The sequence below is a fragment of the Camarhynchus parvulus genome, chromosome 12 (genome assembly GCF_901933205.1).
Source record: "Camarhynchus parvulus chromosome 12, STF_HiC, whole genome shotgun sequence".
NCBI classification, from domain to species: domain Eukaryota; kingdom Metazoa; phylum Chordata; class Aves; order Passeriformes; family Thraupidae; genus Camarhynchus; species Camarhynchus parvulus.
In genome coordinates, this window is record NC_044582.1 from 18883487 (window position 1) to 18903004 (window position 19518).

The 19518-nt window shown below is 49.7% G+C and overlaps 1 protein-coding gene across 5 annotated transcripts in view; it reads left to right on the top strand.

Moving 5' to 3' along the window:
- ITPR1 (inositol 1,4,5-trisphosphate receptor type 1) overlaps window positions 1-19518 on the top strand; it is a 158471-nt gene that overhangs the window by 80538 nt on the left and 58415 nt on the right. For all 5 annotated transcript variants that reach the window (XM_030956611.1, XM_030956612.1, XM_030956614.1 and 2 more), the window contains 4 exons: window positions 1628-1748; window positions 2823-3007; window positions 3204-3352; window positions 4224-4335. In XM_030956611.1, the coding sequence (XP_030812471.1) occupies window positions 1628-1748; window positions 2823-3007; window positions 3204-3352; window positions 4224-4335 (567 nt within the window). The remainder of the gene's footprint in view (window positions 1-1627; window positions 1749-2822; window positions 3008-3203; window positions 3353-4223; window positions 4336-19518) is intronic.

Sequence of the window (19518 nt, forward strand, 5' to 3'; positions counted from 1 at the left end):
CTGCTCCAGGTGGGATTTCCTCCTCTCTGAGGTGCTGCAGGTGGGCTGATCTCTGTAGGGAAGGGATGTGGCCACTCTGCTCTGGGTTCAGTCCCTCCCTGCCCTTCCTGCTGCACCTCCTCATCCCAGCCAGCCTCCTCTTGCCTCCTGCTCCTTCGTGTCAGGGCTTGCCTGACTGAAATTCTTCCTGCCCTGAGTCAGCCTTGCTAGTTCAGGGAACACCTTGTCCATCCATCATGTGGTTCCAATCACATAAAATTAGGAGAGCACAAATCTCTTGGCAAAGGACAGCTGCCCACAGCTTCTCTTTAACAAACATTGTTCAGCCTGTTTGCCTCCAAAGTTGTTGCTGCCCAAGGTTTCCCTTCCCAAGTGCAGCTGGAGACATGAGGGACATGGAGTAAATTTCCTATTTGATTTATTGACCTTGTTTAAGCAAATGAAACGTCTTAAAGGGTTTTTAAGACCAAGAAGTCTTTAGACATGAACTGAAAGGAATATGTGGGTGGTTTAAATCCAAACATACAGGTATTTTCAGGGCCCTGGGTGGATGCTGTTGTTTGCCATGGTTTTTGGTGTTTGGCTTATTTCCAGAAAGGATAAATGGGTATTTGCCTCTTAGCAATTTTGGGGGCTTGAATTTTGGTTCTCCTCTTGTACATTTTGTAATGGTGTTTTATTTAATTGACCTAATAGATTTAATTAGCTAATAGATTTGGCTTTTTACTCTAACTCCACTTTTTTCTTGCAAACAGGCTTTACTGTTGGCCAGAATAAATGAGGTATTTTTTCCCTGGTTCCTAACTCCTGTGGTGTTTGCACTGTGGTGTAGTTCCTGTAGCTGATAGAAGCATTCCATAGCTAGTGGGCACAGGGACACAGGGTGTTCCCTCTCAGATTGAAATATTTAAAATGCTCTTTCCTCTACAGGTTGTAATATGTTGTTCTACTAAGTAATCACTGTACAAAACCAAATGGAGTTGTGGTCACTATTGTTGGGCAGCTGCAAAGGTGAAAGAACAGAACTCATGGGCTTGGGTGTGTTGGAGCAGCTCACCTGTGTGTAGTGGAAGATCACCTTGTGAAATTCAGGGGTGAAAACCACACCTTGATTTTGGCTAATCCTGCAGCAGCTGCAGCATTTGCCACTAACCACTGCCTGTGTTCCAAATAATACACAGCTGCTTTCTCAGTGAATTGGATACCAGCTAGTAATGATTGGAATGATGAGCTTCCAACTCTGGACCTCTGCTGTCACATAGCCAAGCCCCATTTACCTGTGGCCTCTTGAGTCAGCTGGTGGTCAACACTAAAAGAGGAATCTGTGTGCCAGGGTTGCTGATAGCTCTGATAAAACAGATGAAGGTGACTGCTCACTTCCTTTGCTTAGTCAGGCCTCAATTACCAGGGCTTTCTGCTGCAGAAGCTTCTGTTCAATTTTCCCTTCCAGCATTGGTTCCCACCCTTCCCATCCAGTTGCTGATCCCGTGGTAGATACCCTGCCACCACGGGGAGTTGCCCAACAAGTGCTGCAGACCAGCTGGAAGGGACTGGAGAGTGCCAGCTGGGCTGGGGGCAGTGAGCCCTGCTGGGGTGAGGCTGTGACTGTGCTGTGCTTGCCTTGCAGACTCGGCAGCCCGTGTTCGTGCAGCTGCTGCAGGGCGTGTTCAGGGTCTACCACTGCACCTGGCTCATGCCCAGCCAGAAGGCCTCTGTGGAGAGCTGCATCCGGGTGCTCTCCGACGTAGGTAAGGAGTGGGGTGAGCACAGCTGCCTGCCCCAGGACTGCAACCATCCAGGCTGGCTGCTGTGTCATCCTGCCACAAGGGACAGTGTGGGTTGTGTCCTGCAGGTGCCACCTGGGATAACTCACAGTCCAGGCTTGTGCTGATAGATCGTGGTGGTTGAGCAGTGGGTGTTGTCACTGTCACATGAAGTGCTTTCTCTGTCTAACCTCAAAACTCCCTGCAGTCCAGTTGATCTGCAGCAGGGAGATGGTTTTCATGGAAGCACTGAGGTTGGGAAAGCCCCCCAGGATCATCGAGTCCCAGCTGTGCCCAAAGCCCATCTTGTCCCTGAGTGCCACATTGAGCCCTTCCTTGGACACCTCCAGGGATGGGCACCCCAAACCTCCCTGGGCAGTCCCAAAGCCTGAGCACCCTTTCCATAGGGAAATTCCTCCTGCTGTCCAGCCTGACCCTCCCCGGTGCAGCTGGGAGTGCCACGCCTGCCCATAAATTTGCTGCACTTTCAGTGTCCACAACATCAGCTTGTACTGGATATGGGGTCAGGTTCTGCTGCTGTGTGTCCACGTGCGCCAGCACGAGCTGTTGGGGCTGTGTGTTTAGGGAAGGATTCCTACTCCCACACCTCAAGCAACAGTAACAGCTCTGAGGTGTGGAAACCTCTAAACATAATCCTGCTCAGGCCTGACCCTGCCCTGTTTAAATTGCACTCAAAGAGCCATGGAATGGTTAAGGTTGGAAAAGATCTCTTAAGGTGGTCAAGTCCAGCTGCCAGCCCAGCACCACCACTGTGGTCACCAGTAAAACATGATCTCAAGTGCCATGTATAAATATTTTTGTCACCTCTCTGGGCAGCCCTTTCTAATGCTTTACGACCTTTCTGTGGGAAAAAAAAAGTCTTAATGTCCTAATTTCCCAGTGTCTAATCTAAACCTTCCCTGGTGCAACCTGAGGCTGTTTCCTCTCAGCCTGGGAAGGAGAGTTTGTAGAAGGAAGGGACTGCATAGACCTTGGTCCTGTTGTTGCGTTGATTCACGGGCTCAGGGTCTCCGTTCCCACTGATTTTCCTTGTTGCAGCCAAAAGCAGAGCGATTGCCATCCCTGTGGACTTGGACAGCCAGGTGAACAACCTGTTCCTGAAGTCCCACAACATCGTGCAGAAGACGGCCATGAACTGGCGCATGACGGCGCGCAACGCCGCGCGCAGGGACTCGGTGCTCGCCGCCTCCAGGGACTACAGGAACATCATCGAGAGGCTACAGGTGACTGCACAGCCCCCTTCCCCCTGCAGGGCCACGGCAACGCTGAAAATCTCACCTGACCAAACCTGAGGTCTTTTAATTTATTCAGCCAGGACAGACCTCATTGTCCTGTCCCTCATCCACCGTTAGTGAAATCAATTCAGCTCTAGATGTGTGTTGGTAATGTTTGCCTGAACCTGGTGTGGTTGTTCCCCAGGACATCGTGTCAGCCTTGGAGGATCGCCTGCGCCCTCTGGTCCAGGCAGAGCTGTCCGTGCTGGTGGATGTGCTCCACAGGCCTGAGCTGCTCTTCCCAGAGAACACGGATGCCAGGAGGAAATGTGAAAGTGGAGGTTTCATTTGCAAGTAAGTAGTCTTAGAAGTCTCGTTTGTTTTCGCTTTTTCCCAAACTTCCCATGCCCTGTAGAATGGAGCCCTCTTGCCCAGATCAGTAAATATTTTATATCCTCTGAAATACCTGAAATAAAAATCAGTATTTTGTGATATGGTCAAGGCAATTTGTCCTTGATGGGGAAGAAAAACTGCTTGTGGGAATGGGGAAAGACTGGTTGATATATTCTCCCAACTAATGCTTCAAAGTGTCTGTTTGCTGCAGGATGCAGATATCCTGAGCAGTTGTATAAATGAGTTAAACTTTGAGCTGATGCAATTATTGATACCTGCCTTCACCCCAGGAATGTTCCTGAGGTGCTGGGTGAATACATCAGGATCAGTTGTTGTCATGGGCTTCACCACAGCTGGAGGGAAGGACAGGGGAGATTACAAGGGCATTTAGAGGGCAATTGAGAGCAGATGAAGCTTCTCCCCTCACCTCCTGGAGGGGTGGGCTCTGTACAGAGGTTGTGGAAGCTGGGCACTGAGTCAGTCCCAAGTGCTGGGTGGGATGGATTTGGGGTTGCACCCTTCAGGGCTCTCAGTCTGTTTTTGAACCAAGTGGAATAGATTTCTCACTGTTAACTGGCTGTTCTGGAGGACCACCAGGTCCTGGATCCCACTGATTCCTTGCTGCCTGCAGCAGAGGGGTTTTTTGGCTCTTTTCCTGCCCACAGTTTCCCCTGGTAGCTGTCAGGTGTTGCTCTGGAGAGAAGGTTCCAAATTGGTTGTGTAACAGTATGATGATAAACCTTGTTTGCAGCAGAAACCAGTGGAGATAAGCACATATATCTTACCCCATTTTTAGAATATTTGCACTAACCTGATTTATGGTTTTTTTCAGGCTAATTAAGCACACAAAGCAGCTGCTGGAGGAGAATGAGGAGAAACTGTGTATTAAGGTATTGCAGACGCTCAGGGAAATGATGACCAAAGATAGAGGCTATGGAGAAAAGGTAAGGTACAGTCCAGCATTCTGTTAAACACTGGCTTCATTCAGTAAAGGAAAATAAAACTCCTGCTTTTTCAAGCTGTTTTGTATGTGTAAGCACTTCTAGGCTGGAGCAGGGACAAAACATTTTTAGTCAACTAATACCTATCAAATCGTATTTGAAGTTAAGCTTGTTTCTGCTGCTTTTCTTCTTGACACTGGCAAGTTTAAGTCTAATCCCTGCAGTTGCTGGCGCTCTAAAATATCAGGTTTTTTACCTTTTTCTGAAGGCTGTAATGTCTTTATTTGATTCTCAGGTTTAGGTGACTCTTCAGGTCACGTAACCTTACAACAAGAGGGTGTTTTGTAGTTAATTTGAATTTGTGTACAACTGAGTAATCTTGTTGTGGTTTATAGATGGAAACTCTCTCTACACCCACCCATGTTTCTTCTTTCCCTTTCCTACATACAACTCCTGACTGCTTGAGAGGAACATTTTTCTGTAGGTACAGACCTATTCTTTATTTCCATCAGGACAGTGTGTATGCTCCCATATGTTTGTGTTTCTAGAAGCGGTTGCAGTCAGCTGAGACTGGGATTTGGAGATTCTCCTGGAATTCTGGTCAGCTGAGGTTCTTCCCATGGCACCCAGTGGGTGCAGAGGAGCACAGAGTTGGCAGCAGCTGGGAGTGGGGACTGGGGGAAGCTGGGATGTGGCAGGGTCTCTGTGCCCCTGCGAGGCTGTGCCCAGGAGCAGGTGGTGTCTCAGTCCAGTTCTCCCCCACAGATGGGTTTGGAGCTGCTGCTCATGCTCAGTTCACAGCAGAAAGGGCAAAAACTTCAGAGATCAGAGTTTGAGAACAGCAGGAATGGTTTGTAGCAGCTGCCAGGGAGGGAGATGCTCCACAGGCAGAGGAACCTGCAGCATCCTGGGCACTGGGAATGTCAGCAGGAGGCAGGAGCAGGACGTGGTGCCAGGGCTCTGGCACACGTGGGTGTGCACGTGTGGGCTGCTCCCAGCACACCCAGGCTGCACAGGCAGTGCCAGGGAGGGGAGGCTCCCAGGAAAATGCCCTCAGGGCAGGGATGGCCAGGGCTGTGCTCCTGCCCTGCCAGGGAGGCTCTTCCGCCAGCTCCAGCTGCTGCCCTGCTCCTGCTGGGCACTGCCTCCCTGTGCAGCAGCCGTGGTTTGAGGGAATTCATGGGCTGCAGGGAATTCCCTGGCCAGCTCAGCAAAGCAGCACATCCCTGTGGGATGGGGAGGGAGCGGGACAGGGCACAGCTGCAGTGTCAGCTTGGGGCACACTGTCCTCTGCCCAAGTGGCTGAATCCTGTGCTGGGGCATCACCTCCTGTGCTCTCCTCAAGGTCCCTTCGCTGAGACGTCCCAGCTGGAAGGGGCTGGCTCTGGCCAGGCTGCTCCTGGGAAGGGAGGGGGACTGGTGATCCTCTCATGGCTGCTGGTGTTTCCTGACGTGTAACACACTCAGTGTAACCATAGATCACATCTTACACTTGTCTAGCAGATCAGTGTGTCCTCTCCTGTCAGAACAGCCAGGAGCCAGTGTCAAGGTCACCTGAAGTAATAACAGCAGTGTGTGATGCATGTTGTGTATACTAGACACCAGTGAAACCCAAATCAGAGCTTTGAGAGTTTCCCTTAAATGTAATTTGCCACTGAGAGATTTTCCAAAATGGAAATTAATTTCTAGGAGTTTCTTAGGCTTCATTCAGCTAACTTGGATGAAGCAGTATTTCTAGAAGCTGCACTTAACATACCTTGCACCATTCAGACCATGGAGAACCCCACAAGGTGCTAAAAAATCTTCAAAGTGTGGCAGAAGCATTGATTTCTGAAGCAGTGGCTCAGTTACATAAGGAGTCAGGATATGCCTGCCTGTGAAGTGATTTCTGAGGCGGAAGGAGCAGCTGATTGCTCACAGATAGACTGTCAGTAGTAGTACAACAGCTTTTGCTGTCTGGCTGTGAGCACTGCAGTGGGGTTTATTCTCCCTTGTGACTCAGAGAACTGAATTTAGTCACCACCTAAAAGGTAGCACCTTTTGTTTTTAAACTCATCCTGTAGTGTAACAAAAATAAAAAAAAAAAAGAAGGAAAAACCCCTCTTATATTGTAAAAACCCCACTGTAAATCCTGGAGTCCCTGCCTAGAGATGCTTCCATCCATGGAGGTGCAGAGCTCACCCTTGGGAACAGTTTATTGACCTCAAGCGTAGAACCAGGGAAAGGCTTGGCTTGGAAGGGACCTTAAAGATGACCCAGTTCCCTCCCTGCCTTGGGCAGGGACACCTTCCACAGCCCAGCCTGGCCTGGAACCCTTGCAGGGCTGGGCAGCCATCCCTTCTGTCTTTGGGCAGCCTGTGCCAGGCTCCCCAGCCTGACAGGGCAGGATTCTTTCCTGAGAGCCCCTTTAAAGCCCTGGCAGTGCAGAGCTGTCATCCCTGTCCTGTGCCTGTGCCAGGGCTCTCAGCTGTCCCCCCCACCCGTGTCCAGCCCCAGAGCTCTGGGCAGGTTCTGGCAGTGCCTGTGGTCCTGCGGCAGCCCCGCGTGGTGCCCTCCGGAGCAGCCTGGCTTACGTAGGCACGTAAGGATGTGCAGGGCTCCTCCTGTGCTGTGGCTCCCCCAGCCCACAGATCCCCTCACGCTGCCGGCCCTGAGCAGGGTGGGCAGTGCAGGAGGAACACAGGGTGTGCTCCTGTCACCCAGAGCCCTGCTCCCACAGCTGGGGCTCCCCAGCAGGCAGCAGAACCCGTGGGCAGAGCACAGATGTACAGGAGCCTGTGGGAAGGCTGAAATTTTTCCATATTGCTGAAGACTCCTCGCATGGCACGCGCTCAGGATGGCTCAGTGACGGGGAGCATACTGTGCAGTATTTAATAGGCACAAAACTGCTCTGCATTGACAGTGTAGGCTAGACCCAAGTTTTTCACTGTGCTGAAACATGTCATTCATGCACGTCTCTCCGGGTGCCTACCAGCTGACTCGCCTCAGCTCCGCAGGACTCGCGTTGGGAAGCTCCATTTTCCCTCCCAGAGTGGAAATGCAGCCCCTGAGCTGCTGCTGCTCTGCTCAGGGCTCGTGACACTCCCGTGCCCAAGGGTGAAGTCCTTGGCTCTGGGTCAGGCAGCCCACGTGGCCTGTCCCTGGCACAGGGACAAAGCCAGGGTACATCCTGCCTCCCAAGCTGCCTGGCACAGCACTCCCAGCAGTGGCTGTTCCCTAACCCAGAGCTGGCAGATGTTCCTCATGCCCGCTGCAGAAATAATGGTGGATTGCAGCATTCAAGTGTTAAATGATTTATAAGATCCTTACGTGAAATTGATGTTTCTTTTCTCTTACTAATCCTTGCTTTCAATTCTTCCCCTTCTTTCTTTCCCAGCAGATTACCATTGAATTGGATAATGCTGAGGTTTTAATTTTATTTCTCTTCTCCAGTGTTGTTTCTATGGTGTTTGTTTTACCAGTAGCCCTGTGATCTGTCCTGTCTCTGCAGCACTGAGCGTTCTGATTTGTGTGCCTGTGTCAGTGAATTAGTGGAGTTTTCAGTCTGCTGTGTGTCCTTCCTGGGAATAGTTACCATAACTAATTCCACATGTCATTTCTTGGAATATTAATGCAGATGGAGCTGTCATTTTTGGTAGCCTGCAATCAGCTGGTGCCCTGGTAGATCCTGTGAAGTTTAGGATCAGATCTGGAGGGGTGAGCTGCTCGAAGCAGTCAGCATTTAGCACTTGGCCACCATTCCTGTGTCATATGTGAAGGGGTTATTTCTTCTTATTTGGAAAGCCAAATAGTGAGCTTTAATGGTGTCCTTGCAGGAGCTGGAGGAAGGTGGGTGCAAGTGGGACTGGGGAGGGGCAGAAATTGTGCAGAATTTGTGCTGCTGCTGTTCCCAAGAAGGGAAAGTGACAGTGCTGCAGCTCGTGAGAGCATGGCAGTGCCCTGGCTGTGCCCCAGTGGGGTGGGTGGTGTGTAACCCCGAGGAATCAGTGATTTGGGAAGCTGTTTCTGCGTGAAAAGCCCTGTTTGAGGGAAAACTTGGAGTTTAGCTGACGTGGAGCTTTCCAAGGACTCTGACAAGCCTGGTGTCTGGTCGGGGCAGCAGCGCAGGGCGGAGGGAGCTGAGCTGCCTCTGCTCTGCAACTTCCTCATCAGCTCAAAAAAACCCTGGTGTGGGTGTGGAATTTGCATAAATGTATAATACTGAGAAAGTGATTGACTGGCACCTTATTTTACTGAAATACCACGGAAAAAAGAAATATTTTCCTCTCAGTGCTTTGTTTCCTGTGTTCTCTCCCAAGCCAACCTTTTATTTGGAACAAAGCTCAACCACTTAAAATGTCTAAAGCATTTCTGACCTTTATTTAGTGGAGTAGGTCATGAAATCTGCAGAAAGCAATTTATGGTATGACTTGTTGATTTTGATGTTAACCACCTGAATTCACTGGGTAAACTTCATTCTGAAAATGAAATATTTGGGGACCTTGCCTGGTGAAATGCATTTGAAAGCCAAACTATTCATCACTAAAGTGGACAAATAATGTGCACATTACCCAAGGCTGGCCTGGAGAGTGTTTTCTGTTCAGGGGGGCTTTTAGGGCTGGAGCTGAAGGTCCCTTCCCTAAGAAACTGGTTTCCCATCAGTGCTTTTGGTCCAGAATCTGATTTTGACCTGAAAGGCAAATTTCTTGTTGCACAAGTTCATTTACTGCCGTGCCATCACCTCTGAGCTGTGCTGGGATGAGATCTCAGGTGCATCCCCAAGCTCCACACACACTCCCACCATTACAGAGGTGCTCTGCTGTCTGTTTCTCTCTTTTTTTGTTAAAAACCTAGTTTTTTCCCCTTTTAACCTGGGGCATACACGCCAGCATTCTGCTCTGGTTTCCAGAAGTTTACCTGTAGCACAGAAACGCTTCCACCAGGCCAGGTCCTTTGGAAGATGTGCTGCTGCAGCTTCCCAGAATAGCACGTGTGTATATGTATAATTTTAGCTTGGAGAAACTTCAGAGAGAAAGTTGAATTGTTTAATTGCAAATTAAGTCATAATGTGAAACTCTTCCCCCTTTGGTTTCTGGCTGTGATGTGCTGTCTTTGCCTGCAGTAAATCAGCCAGAGCGTGCAGAACAATTTAGGATTTGGTCTGGAGGTTGCAAAGGAGGAATTTTATTGCTCCTTAATGGAGCAAGTGCATGGAAGGAGCAGGTGTGTGTATAACGATCAGCACTGAGCACTGGCTGCACAGGGAAAGGGATTCAGATGGAGCTGGAACCACTGGCAAGTCTCAGAAATCCTGGGGTTTTCTGGTTTCCTTTTTCCCCCCTTGTCAGCCCTGGAAACTGTAAACATTTAGAGCAAAGAATACAAAACTCTGCAATATTAGTAAAATTATTGCCTTGCTTTTCTGTCAAGACTATGCACACTTTAATTGTTCTGATCAGCTGAAATGCTCCTTGTTCCCTCAGGGAATACTCCACTGAAGTAACTGTTGATGGCTTGATTTCATAGTGGCCTTTATGTAGGTTGAGTTAGTTGTGTCCTGCAAGGTGATCCCAGTGAGCAGTGGGTCCCAAAACCAAAGGATATAAAAACCACCAGGAGGGAGGTCTGTGTTTGTTAGTGAAAGCTGTGGCAGACCCTCTTTAATGTGTTTGTGAGTGAAGAAGGGAGTGTCCTTTGGAAGTGGGTGAATAATGCTGGAATTCACCCACTGGTAGGAAATCCCCTGAGTGTGGGGTTGGCACCAGCCCTGCATAATTTTGGGCTGAACTGGGGGTCTTTGGGTGCTGGAGAAGTGGAGAGGAAGGGAACAGCAGAGGTGCTGCTGTTGTCCTAACTCGCACTTTTATTGAGGGTTTATGTGCAATTCCCTTTGTGCTGGAAAGGAGGGACAGGGAGGAGCTGCAGTTTGCCAAGGAGGAGCAGTGGAGCATGGATAGAAAACCCAAACCATGAGGAACGGCGTCCCACCACACTGGCGTCATGGCTGTGTTGGTTCTCTCCTGGTTTTGGAGTGTTGTGAGCTCAGAGTTGGCCTTTGGCTTGTGCTGTGGCTGCTCTGTGCCTCTCCTGGAGCTGAAGGGCTCAACAGGGCGTGTTTGACATGGGCTCTGTGCAGGTGTCTCAGGTGGTAAAGCCAAAACCGCAAGGCAGGGCATTGTCCTTAGAAGCCCTTGGGCTGAGTCTCTGTTGATGGCCTCCTTCCTGAGCTGGAGCTGCTCTAATCCTGTCCCTGACGGAGCCTGTGCTGCTGTCTCAGGGAAGAGCTTTGGGGCCGAGGTGAATTCTTCCACCAAGTGTGAATCTTCACACAACAGCAAGAACTAAACCCTGCTTGTAATTACACACAACAGCTTAATGTGCTGTTAATGCAATCCTCAGCCCACTGAGGAGTGCAGGCGTGATGCAAATGCAGATTTGCTGGTGTTGCGTGCTGAGCTGCACCGTGGGCTCCCTGTGCTCCAGCCCAGCTCTGGGAAAGGTTCCTGTCCATCCTCCCTGGCCAGGGCTGCCCTCTGGGGACACCGTGGCCCAGTTTCCACCTGCAGTGTGTGTCCTGGCTGCTAAACCCCCCCCATCCTGGAGGAGCCATGGATCTTTGCTGGCCTGGCAGGCAGGGCCCGTCGGTGCTGACCTGCAGGTGGCACGCGCAGGATGCCGATCGCGCTGGGAGATGGCCTACTTTGCCTTTTTTTTTTTTTTATATTCCTTTTTCCCCTCCCAGCCACATTGCAGTGAGCTGTTCTGCTGGGCACCTGCCAACATTCAGGCAGCAGTTACATAAGAAGAGCTTTTTTTCCTGGAATTTAGGCCCGTTGCTGATGTGTGACCTTCAGCAGTAATTGCCAATAAAGGCGCTGGGGATGTTTACAGGCACCGCGCTGGCCCGCGGCCTGTGCCGGTAGCGCCGAGCTGGGGCTGGGCTGTGCTCCCCGCCTGACCCCGCTCCACTGCTGCTATATCCCAGTTTCCAGGGTGAAATGGGGGTGCTCTGCTTCCCCCCCACCCTGACCCCGCTCCACTGCTGCTATATCCCAAATTCCAGGGGTGAAATGGGGGTGCTCTGCTTCCCCCCACCCCTGACCCCGCCCCCACTGCTGCTATATCCCAAATTCCAGGGTGAAATGGGGGTGCTCTGCTTCCCCCCCCCCCCCTGACCCCGCCCCACTGCTGCTATATCCCAAATTCCAGGGTGAAATGGGGGTGCTCTGCTTCCCCCCCACCCTGACCCCGCTCCACTGCTGCTATATCCCAAATTCCAGGGTGAAATGGGGGTGCTCTGCTTCCCCCCACCCTGACCCCGCTCCACTGCTGCTATATCCCAAATTCCAGGGTGAAATGGGGGTGCTCTGCTTCCCCCCAAGCCTGACCCCACTCCACTGCAGCTCTATTCCTATTTCCAGGGTGAAAGGAGAGTGCTTTTCTTCCACCCCCAGCTGCCCCACTCCACTGCAACTCTATCCCAATTTCCACACTGAAATGGGGGTGCTCTGCACCCCCCTGGTCTGATCCCACTCACTGCAGCTCTGTTTCCATTTCCACACTGAAATGGGGGTGTTCTGCTGTTTTTGGGGTATGGGCCAGCAGCCACCCAACCAAACCCAGCATGGAGTTTCCCTTGTATTATTTAGTTATTTGTTAGGGCTGTGTTGGTGTTTTATCTGGTTTTTCAGTAGCGACACTTCTTTATGCAGCTGATTTATCTGCAGGCAGCTCTATCCTGTAAAATGCACTTGCAGACCCACTCAGTAGAGTTTAGGTTTGGGGTTTTTTCACCTCTTTGCATTAGTCTTGAGGTTTCAAGTAGGTGGAAAGGGAACTGAAAATCCTGGTTCAGAGGGGTTGCCTGAATTAACCTTTTCCCTGCTCTTTACTATGATAAACTAAAATTCCAACGGCTGACGTGCAAAATATGTGCTGTTTTATGCATCTTTGATTGGAGTTAGGAAATGTATTAACCTCTTCAGAGCTGCAAAGCTGCACTTGGGAATTATTTTCCTTGTAGAAATCTTACTCTGCAGTCATTTCTCTTGTGTATTTTGCACTTAGACAGTGCTTCACTTGTTATGTCTCAAGCAGAGGAAATGCAGGCACTCATAAATTTTTGTGGCCTGCCTTATATTTTTTTCCCCTTGAGAAATCCTGCGATCTTTGGACAGGGCTTTTTTCTTTTCTTTTTTTTTTTTTTTTCCTTGACACAGACTGGAATTGGTGAGCTCCTTGGGAAAGGAGGCTGGAACATTTCTTGCAGTTACTTGTCACCAAAAAAAATAGCAGTTATTCCACCTTACTGCTAATTAAAACTGCTGCTGTAAAATGGGTTGTGAAGGCAGCTCTCAGTGTATTCAGTAGAATTCCTGCAAGACAGAGGATTTGAAGAGGAGGAAGTGCTCGCACTCCTGCTGAAGGGCAGACACTGAGGTCTCCAGCTCCTGGAAAGTCCCAGCCCAAGTTAAAACATGATTTCTCCACTGAAAACTCGGGAAAATGAGGGAAGGCATTCCCCTAGGTAGATCTTGGTGACCTTGGAGGGCAGGCACTGGCAGCCCTTGTGGCAGATCTGCCTCCTCCTCAGCTGGCAGTGCACAGATCTCTGCAGGTTCCCTGAGATCAGGGAGGATGTTCAGCTGTGTCCCTGCCCTGGGTGTGTGACAGGGCCAGGCCTGGGGGCTGCCCCTGGCCCCAAAATCCCACCTGCCTTCTGGGGGACCTGTGCCAGAACAAGGTGCTGCCGCACATCTCCTGCTGCTGCCTGATTTAGGCAGGGCTGAGATCCTCCACCCCTGAGAATGCAACGTGGGAAGTTTTGTCAAAGCAGTTCAGTGCTCCTGGGTCCCAGTTATTCCCCTCTGCCCTGAAACTTCTCCATAACAAGTCAAATGCTTGTTTGACAAACACCTACAGATCATCTGCAGGGGCTAGAAATTTCCTATCCAAATTTCTCCTCAGCTCCACAAGGTAACAGCGTTGGCTCCACAAAGGGGACTTGGCAAGGAAGCTGCACAGAGTTTTGTGGTATTTTTATAGAGTTATGAAGGACAGCAACACAATTTGTGCTCTAGTCTGTTGCCACGAATCAGACAAGGTGATGCTTTTGCTGTGTGCCTTTCAAGGAAGAGCTGATGGTATTTCAAAGGGGAGAACAGAGGAGTTCAGAGAAAGGAGGAAAAAGTGGAAAGGGACTTGCAGGATTCAATCTGAGCAGCCGTTCCCACTGGAATTCCAGCTCCTGCTGGAGATGGCAATGCAGGAGCTGAGGCAGAGGCTTCAGAATAACATTTATCTGAAATCTTCACTCTAGTTCCTCGCATCTGGATGTACAACCTGGCTATCAAAAGCTTAATGTGCAATTTGGCTGATTCTGCAGCTGTGTTTTCCCTTTTTATTTCCTCCTCTCTGCCAAATGTCTCCCCCTGCCACCCCAGTAATGAGATGCCATATGCATGGAGTTGGGTCAGTTCCTGAATTCACAGGTTTTGGGGCCAGAAGGGACCTCTCAGTGATTGAGCCTGACTTCCTGCACATTCCAGGGCATCCCACTCCTCACCACTGTCTGTCCGTGGAGCCAAATCCATGGAGCTGGGCTCAGCTTCCTCAGAGTGCTCAGTGTTGAGCTCAGGGACCTCCCAGGACAGGAGGGAGGATGTTTGGAGAGACCTGGAGGAATTGTGTGAACTGATGGCATTGGAAAACGTCATCAGTTCAGCAGGCTGAGGTTTGTCACCTCTCAGTCCTTTGAACTCTGAAGTGTAGGAGATTGGTGCTTGGAATTGTGCTATTTTGTCCATTATTTTGTCAGAATTCCAAAGTTTGGTGAGGCCGAAGAGAAAAGGACCAGGTTTTTGAAGGTGTGTTTGTGTGTGCTCACACAAATGTCAGTTTTGTGATCAGATTATTTCCCTGCCATTAATTACAATGTGAGCTGTTTTCCAGCCTGTTTTTTGAAGCCACTCTCTGGAGCAGCCCCAGTCTGTGAACTGGAATCTCCAGCAGCCTTTTAAATGCATTTCAGGCCTTTGCACTGCTCAGTGGTCTGGGTGTTCACTGCACAGTTGGGTAAAAAACGTGGAGAAAAGCAATTCTGATGCTTCAAACTTGCATGAAAATCTTTCTGCTTTTCCTCAAACCTTTTCTACTCTATCGCAGCAGTAGTTTGAATTTTCTCTGAAGGAAGGATTAAGCAACTTCCATTGTGATTGCTATTTTGAAAGCAAATGAGACTAAAACTTTGAAGAATTCCTCCAAACTGCAAAGGAAGAGGATGGAAAGCTCATCTGTGTATCAGACATTGAATTCAGCCTGGAGCTGTCACGTGCTCTGGTGGTTTTTGAGGGCCACACATCCCCTCTTGAGTCAGACAGTCTGTTCTGGGAAGCACACGTGGCCTGTGCTGGGGAAGTGGCTGCTGGAAGCTCTCCGGTCACCAGAGGGTCAGGGACTGTGCATCCCCTCTCATGGCTCATCAGGAGTGCTTTAGTGGCCAGCCTTGGGGGAGTGGAAACTTCAAAGGAGGAGAGAGGGTTTTGCTCAGCAAGCTGAAAGGACCTTTCCCTCCTGCCTGTAAAAAGCACAGATGTTGGACTCTGACCTGGCCACCCACTGGGTTCCAGTTTAAAAGCTGCCCACTGTGTCCTGCTAATCACTGGCTGTGTTTGGTACTCCACAAACCTGCCCCTGCCCCCCAGACCATCCCTTTCTTACAGCTGCAGAGCTGAAATATAGGGAGGCACAAGAAATCTTGGAAAATTACTGCTTTGGGCTGCTCTCCCACCCTGTTCAATCCTTGTAAAGCATAAGGTGATATTTTGCTGTTGCAGCACACAAAGGAGAGTGCAAAGTGTAGCACAGCAACAAGAGCTTGATAATTCTTTGCTATTTGACCCCATTTTGACTCAAAGAATAACAGTTTCAGGATTTGGAGTTTATGTTCTTACTGGAAGATGGCTGAGGGCTGTGCTGCTGTGGGTGATCCATGTGGGCATTGCCCAGGGCAGAGGTTTTGCTGCCAGGTCAGTGTGTGGGGCTGGCTCTGGTGTGCTGGCTGTGCCACAGAGGAATTTGTGAGCTGGAATTTGTAATTTTAGCTTGAGAAGGAGCAAACTATCAATTTTACGTGATTCCTCATCTGTGCTTTTGGGCTTTTCAGCCCCAAAATGTAAATGTCTGTTTGGTTGAAATGGGATCAAGGTATCAGCCCAGGAATCCCAGAATGGTTTGGGTTGGGAGAGACCTTAAAGCTCATCCAGTGCCACCCCTGCCATGTCAGGGACACCTTCCACTGTCCCAGGCTGCTCAGAGCTCCATCCAGCCTGGCCTTGGGCACTTGAAGGGCTGGAAAATCCACAGTTTCTCTGGGAAACCTGTCCCAGTGCCCAGAAGGAAACTTGTGTTTGGAATCCTGAGTCCAGCAGCCATGTCCACTTGACCTGTCAGCTCCAGGCTCCCTCCCTGGGAGGAAGGGAGCTCACTTCCCCTGCAGGGAACAGGCCTGTTTTCCTTGCTGCTGTTGGCTCAGGGGAAGGCAGGGCTGTTTCCTGTGCCCCAGGCAGGCTGTGCAGTGGGACAGTGTGCCCAGGCTCAGGGGGCTGCAGCCTGGGAGCAGGGCAGGGCAGGACGGTGTGTTCCTCTGCAGGAACCTGCTGCTTTTCCTGTTCCCTCCTCTGGGTCAAGCCCTGCCGGCTTCCACTTGGCCACACAAGGGATCGGCGTGCTTGAGACGTGTCCAGGAGCGGCGACAATGCAAGGAAGCCACGAGCAAAGGCCATGGGAGCTGGCCAGGAGCAAAGTCCCTTGGGAGGAGCATGGAGAAGGGTCTTTTTCCTGGCCAAGGAGTCCCTGCAGGGGAAGTGCTCTCTCCTGGGGCTCCTTCCTGGGAAGTGCAGTGTCATTTTTCCTCCTGCTGCATCTGTGGCCTCCCTCTGGGGCTCCCCAGGCTGCAGCAGGTGCTGGGCTGCTCTCCCAGTCTGTGCTCCCTTGGTCTGTCCATCCCTGTGGCACACATGGCCAGGAATGCCTGGCTCAGGTTGGGGTTACAGGATTGTGAGAGTGTTATTTCCTGGTGTCTGCTCCTGAGAATTACGGCAATTTCCCCACACTTAAGTCAGCAGTTGAGTTTGAATGTTCAGTTCTCTGTTGTGTGTCTGTGCTTGACTAGATAAAAGTTACTTGTCTTCATCTGTTTCAGTTGAAGATCAGCATTTTAAATTTGAAAAGCTGTCACCATTCAGGCCCTTATTTCATTGCTCCTGTTTGGTGCTGTGTTGTGTATCTTTTGTCTTGAGAAAAGTATGTTTAGAGATGAGAATCCACAGAATACCTCTTTTCCAGCTAAAATTGTCAGGCTGCTACCTTTGTGATATGCAGCCCTGGCTTCCTCCTCCCCACTGGGGTGGATGTGCAGCATTCCAGTGACAGATCCTGGGGGTGTGGTCCCCAAAAGTGCTCTGGGCACTGCAACTTTATTTTTTTTGCTTGTGCCTCTGAGTTCATGCAAAGCAGTTTGGGTTGTTCAAAGGATACCTGTGAAATTTGCCAAATGTGGCCTTTTTGGAGCAGGGTGGGAGAGTGCAAACAGTAATTACAGCTACAGTTCATTTGTGATGATTCAGCTGAAGTCAAGTGCTTTGCCAGCTCCCTTCCCCTCACTGTTGACCACTGGGTTGCTGTTGGGATGGAAGATTCTGGAGGAATGACTAATTTTTTCTGCATTTTACTTTCAACTAGCTGCCACAAGCTCCAGAAACGGAGAGCCCTGTAGAGGTGTGTCAGCCACCTATATTTGTACAGCACACAAATATTGGTGTTTCACTAGTCCTAGTGGAGTGTCTTGTTGGTAACAACCCCTGTGAAGTGTGTGTTCTTGCCTGGTGTTAGACAGTGGAAATGAGTAGATTTGTTAAAGTTCCTTAATCCAATACAGCATCAGTGTGGTAATCTGAAAATATAAAAAAAGTTGTAAGCTAATCCCAAGTCTGTTCCTTTCAGCCATTTCCTTTATTCTTTAAGGGTGGCACTGGGAAAAGTCTCTTCTCAAATTTTCCTACATTGGCAAAATGAGGCTTCGTTTTGGCTCCTAATGCAGAATTTGGTTTTCCCTTTGCCTCACATGCTTAAAAACTTCAGTACTTTAAGGAAAGGGAAGTTCTTAGTGGAAGCTTCATAACTCCAGAGCAATTGGTGTCCCATTTAAAATGCCCCAGTGGACAAGCTCAGGGTCACTGCACATTGTCAGGGCCACTGGTTGTAAGGGAATTGGATATGTGGAAACGTGTCCTTTATGTGCATAAAGCAGATTATTTGCCAAAAAGAAGGCAGGAAAATTTATAAAATCTTAAATTCCTTTGAAATTCATGGGACATCCAGACATGGCATTGGTAGATTGTACACCTGGGTGCCCAATCAGTGCAAATCTAAATGAAACTACATGGAAGTCTAAATCTGGGAGAGTGATGATTCTCTGACCTGTGAAGTTTTTATAAATGTGAGATCATGTAGAAAAAGAAGTGTTTGTGATGGTTTAGGCCTTTGTATTTGTAAATTTTGTGGAATAGTGTTTAAATGTAGCCTGAAACTCTGAGTGGTCATCAAATGGATTTGAGATGTCTGGGAGATGGCTCCTGGTTTCTGATGGGTCCCTTTATAGAGCTGTTATTCTACACCTTTTGAGATGCCTTAAAGCAGCAAAACCATAATGTGCTTCAGCTTTGCAAAGTGGAGGTTGCATTCCTGGAAATGAATCTCTCAAGTGAGAGGGATTTGATTTGGAGCTGTGCCCAGGGGCAGCTCAGTGACTCCCCAGTGCCACCCTGGCCATGGGGAGGGAGCCCCCAGGCTGGGCCAGGAGCCCTCCCCAGTCTCAAATGAGTTTCAGTGACCACGGTGGGTGTGTTGGGGTCCCTCGCCCCCAGAGTGTGTGCCCAGGGGGCTGGGGGTGTTCTGTGTGTCTGTGCATGGGCATGCGTGGGCTGAGCCCCCGGGGCTGTATGTGTCCCTGTGACACCAGGCAGAGCCGTGTTTCCTGAGCACTGCTGGCACTCCTGCATGCCAGGGGGTGTGTGAGGGTGGCAGAGCAGAGGGGTCAGGGCTGGCAGAGGGCAGTGTCCTGTTCTGGTGGTTTGTCAGTCCATCTCCCTCATCTCCCCCCTCGCATCCAGCTGTGACTCCCCAGTATTCCCGTGAGTGCCGAGGTGTTGGTCTCTCTTGAGTGTTATTCTGCTTTAAAATGAACTTTCTGCACGTGCAGCAGGAGCTTGATCAAACTCTACCCCAGAGGCAACTGGAGGATCATAGAAGGGTATGTACAGCAGTCGAGCACATTCAGAACTCATCTCTCCCTTTCCCCTGTAAACAGTGAAGCCTAAGTCATGTAAGAAACTTGTGAGGTTAAATGCTGGCTGGAAAATCCAAAAATTGAGCCATGTGGACAGAGTGAGGTGCTGGAGCCCCTTCTCTGGGGTTACACAGAAGGGATGAGTGCTTGGCTGCTCTGAATTGAACTCAGGTCCTGGTCTGGTCCATTCCCACTGTCAAACCTTCCCCGTGGGTGCTGCTCACTGCTGTGAAGTGACATCCATCAGTGCTGCTGGAGCTGGTTCCTCTGGCCACACCACCCCTTTCTAGCCAGCCAAGCTGCAGAATCAGCATTGTTGGTCCCTTTCTCCATTTCTTTTGCTTTTGTAGCTGGGAACACAACAGCAGCAACTTATAACTGCTTCACTCTAAAATATGAACGATGCTTTGTTTTAAAGCTTCTAACAGGTTTCTGATATCACTTAGAGTTTGTGTTGGATCTGCATTGCTGATGCAGGTGCAGTGATGTTTCTGTGTGACTTACTCTTACTTTACCTGGTGTGAGTGCAGATGAAAATGGATGCTGTTGGGTTTTTCCCTAGGTACCATATTTGATTTTTCTGGTTACTGCCAAACATCTGATATTTGTTTGCACACTGCCCTCGTCAAAGTGGTGCACAGCACTAACAGGATGGTTAAAGAGCTGTTCTGGAGCCAAGCATTGCAGCTGAATTAATTGGAACATTTCTTAAATACCACCTATTTTTTCTCCCTTCTGCTTTGATCACGTACTCATATTTTGTTAGCTGATAACATGGGTTTGGATAAATTTGTAGGAACCAAAGCTTTTCTTCCCAGTTAGAGTTTGAAATGCTGGTGACTGTGTATTGCCAGACCTGG